The 2,400-nt window shown below is 43.3% G+C and overlaps 1 protein-coding gene across 1 annotated transcript in view; it reads right to left on the reverse strand.

The window, feature by feature from the left end:
* Window positions 1-1,553: 1,553 nt before the first annotated feature.
* The window catches only part of MELLADRAFT_103079 (uncharacterized protein), a gene marked incomplete at both ends in the record, with an annotated part of 1,703 nt that continues 856 nt past the window's right edge, over window positions 1,554-2,400 (reverse strand). The window contains one exon of the mRNA XM_007406188.1: window positions 1,554-1,640. Within this exon, the coding sequence (XP_007406250.1) occupies window positions 1,554-1,640 (87 nt within the window). The remainder of the gene's footprint in view (window positions 1,641-2,400) is intronic.

Here is a 2,400-nt window from a genome sequence, read left to right on the forward strand (position 1 = left end):
AAAAAAAGGGCGCTCCGTTTTCCCCAGACGGCAGTCCAAAAGCGTGGTAAGCAACTCGGGCCTTGCGACATGTTCAGCTGTTGTATTTTGAGGAAGATGAAGGCCATACAGCCGGATGTTTTTAATTATACATATGTACCTTTGGTGAAAGTGCAATCTGTCAACACCACCAGATCTATCTGGTGTATGTCTGGTCAGTGGTGGGTATTTGTCCAACATCATCAGACATGTCTTACATCCAGATCCGTCTGGGGCGTGTCTTATATCCAGATCTGTCTGGGGAATATATTACATCCAGAACAGTCTGTGGCATGTCTCACATCCAGACGTGTCTGGCTGTATAGACATGTCCCAGACGGATCTGGATGCAAGACATGTCTGGACTTTTGTGTTGTTGTGGAAGACCACCAGACTTGTCTGACGCACTCAAAGTGTGTCAGACAGGTCTGGCTTTTTTTTTCGAAAATTTCAAGTCTTGGAAGGGTTTTTTTTTAAATTTCTCATAGGCCTAATGTAGTTTCAAATGCACAAAAATGTGTTTCTTGATGGTGCAAATTCAAAAAAATTTCTACCTTGAGGCAAAATGTACAACCAGGATCTGTCTGGCTTATCTGGCGTATCTGCCATAATGCGTTTCGGAAGCTATCCGTAGGTAGTCGCACATTTAACTTCGGGTAGGTACCGAAGGCTTAAGGCTCCACAGGTGTGTTATTGAGCCATTGAGTAAGTGTGATCATCATTCAAGTTAAGGCAAGACCGCGTTCGGCGGCAAAACTCCCAAAACTCCCAATCCCCATTCCGAATTTCGAGGTTTCTGCGTCCTGACGGTTTAATCTGAGTTCCACGCGTCTCACTCCAAATCCACTCCTTACCTCCCTCCTCCATCCAGCTCTTCAACTTGGAACCAGGCACGTATTCGGTCTACCTACTCCCTTGCATTCCCATTTTTCTAATCAATCTCCCTCACATTCTCATCGCATCGATCTTATCAACCATTACACCTTTACTCGAGCCGGTGGAAGACGTCCGGACCTTCTTCGATCATCTCAAATTTGCCGTGTTTTATCCTCTGCCCCAATCCCTTTCTCACACCCCCCACCACCCCCGAGACTCCGCTGCGAGATCGTTTACCCCTTATCAAGCCTAGGGATGTTTTGATCGACGTACTTGAAGCCTTCCTGGCTTCATGCCGACTCTTCGTTGCTTTGCCTCCTTCTACTCATTACGTCATCGATTTAAGTTCGGCTCCTCTAAATGCCCCAGATCATATCAGCTCTGGACCGAGTGCCCCCAACCAATATGAACCACACCCCAGTGAGTCACCTGTGGCAAATGACGTTTCCGTCCTCTGCTAATCATCATCCAGAACTCTCCAGATCGTGGAAACAGAACGAAGTGGATCTTTGGGTCAACGCCTCATTTCACGTGCTTGCCGATCTCTATCATGTACCCCCCCACCCGTTAAGTGCTGATATGGTTTCTTTTATCACAGTTTTAAATCAGCATCTGCTATATATATCGGAAGTCTCCTCGAACATCGTGTTTCCCATAACCTACTTTCCAATCAAGATTGATTGACATTGATGTCGGAACAGTTTGAATCCATTGACGCGGCCCTCTCGAGCAAGGACTTTATGAACCTATTGTATTCAAAATGTCACAATGGTTAGCCGTTTCTTGATTTACATATGTTCATTGAATTAGTGCTAACGTACATTATGCCTTAATAGGAATTCCGATTCGACTCATCTTGGTCTATAAGCATGGTTTCCCAATTGAAGTCCAACGATTCGGCAACGTGGTTTTCAGTTTCTACAATGAAGGCTCTGCCAATTTTTTCTGTGTGATCTCTCTTTTGGAATTTGTTCACGTTCTATGCGTCGTCCCCGGTACGTTTAACGTTAAAATTACGCAAAGGTTCCTGATCCGCTGACACTACAAGAAAGATAATATTTTCTGGGCAGAAAATTAAATTATTGATACACGAAAATATTGAGAGGCCAGGAGAAGGGCAAAAAATAAATAAAAATATGCATCTTGTTCCCTGCGGTGAGAGCTTCACTCTCCATATTTTTCCATATTTTTACAGTCCGTATTGATAAGTGTACTAACAATAAACCTTCACAATCATCCAATTACAACCTGTAACAAGCACTGAGATTTGGCTCATTAGTGTTTAGAGAAACTTTTGATTTCTGAAAATACTCATAACTTTTTCAATTCCGGTCCATAACGCTCGATTTCGGGTGCATTGGTAAGCTGGAATTGTGCTCCAGATAGTTCATAATAGGACCACACAGCATGCTGGTCTGCTAATAAAGATATAATCTTTTATTTACATTTGTACATACAGATCCATAGAATGATTGTCATACTAGCTACATAGTTCTTGACCCTATG

This window comes from Melampsora larici-populina (genome assembly GCF_000204055.1).
Source record: "Melampsora larici-populina 98AG31 unplaced genomic scaffold MELLAscaffold_5, whole genome shotgun sequence".
In the NCBI taxonomy this organism is placed as follows: domain Eukaryota; kingdom Fungi; phylum Basidiomycota; class Pucciniomycetes; order Pucciniales; family Melampsoraceae; genus Melampsora; species Melampsora laricis-populina.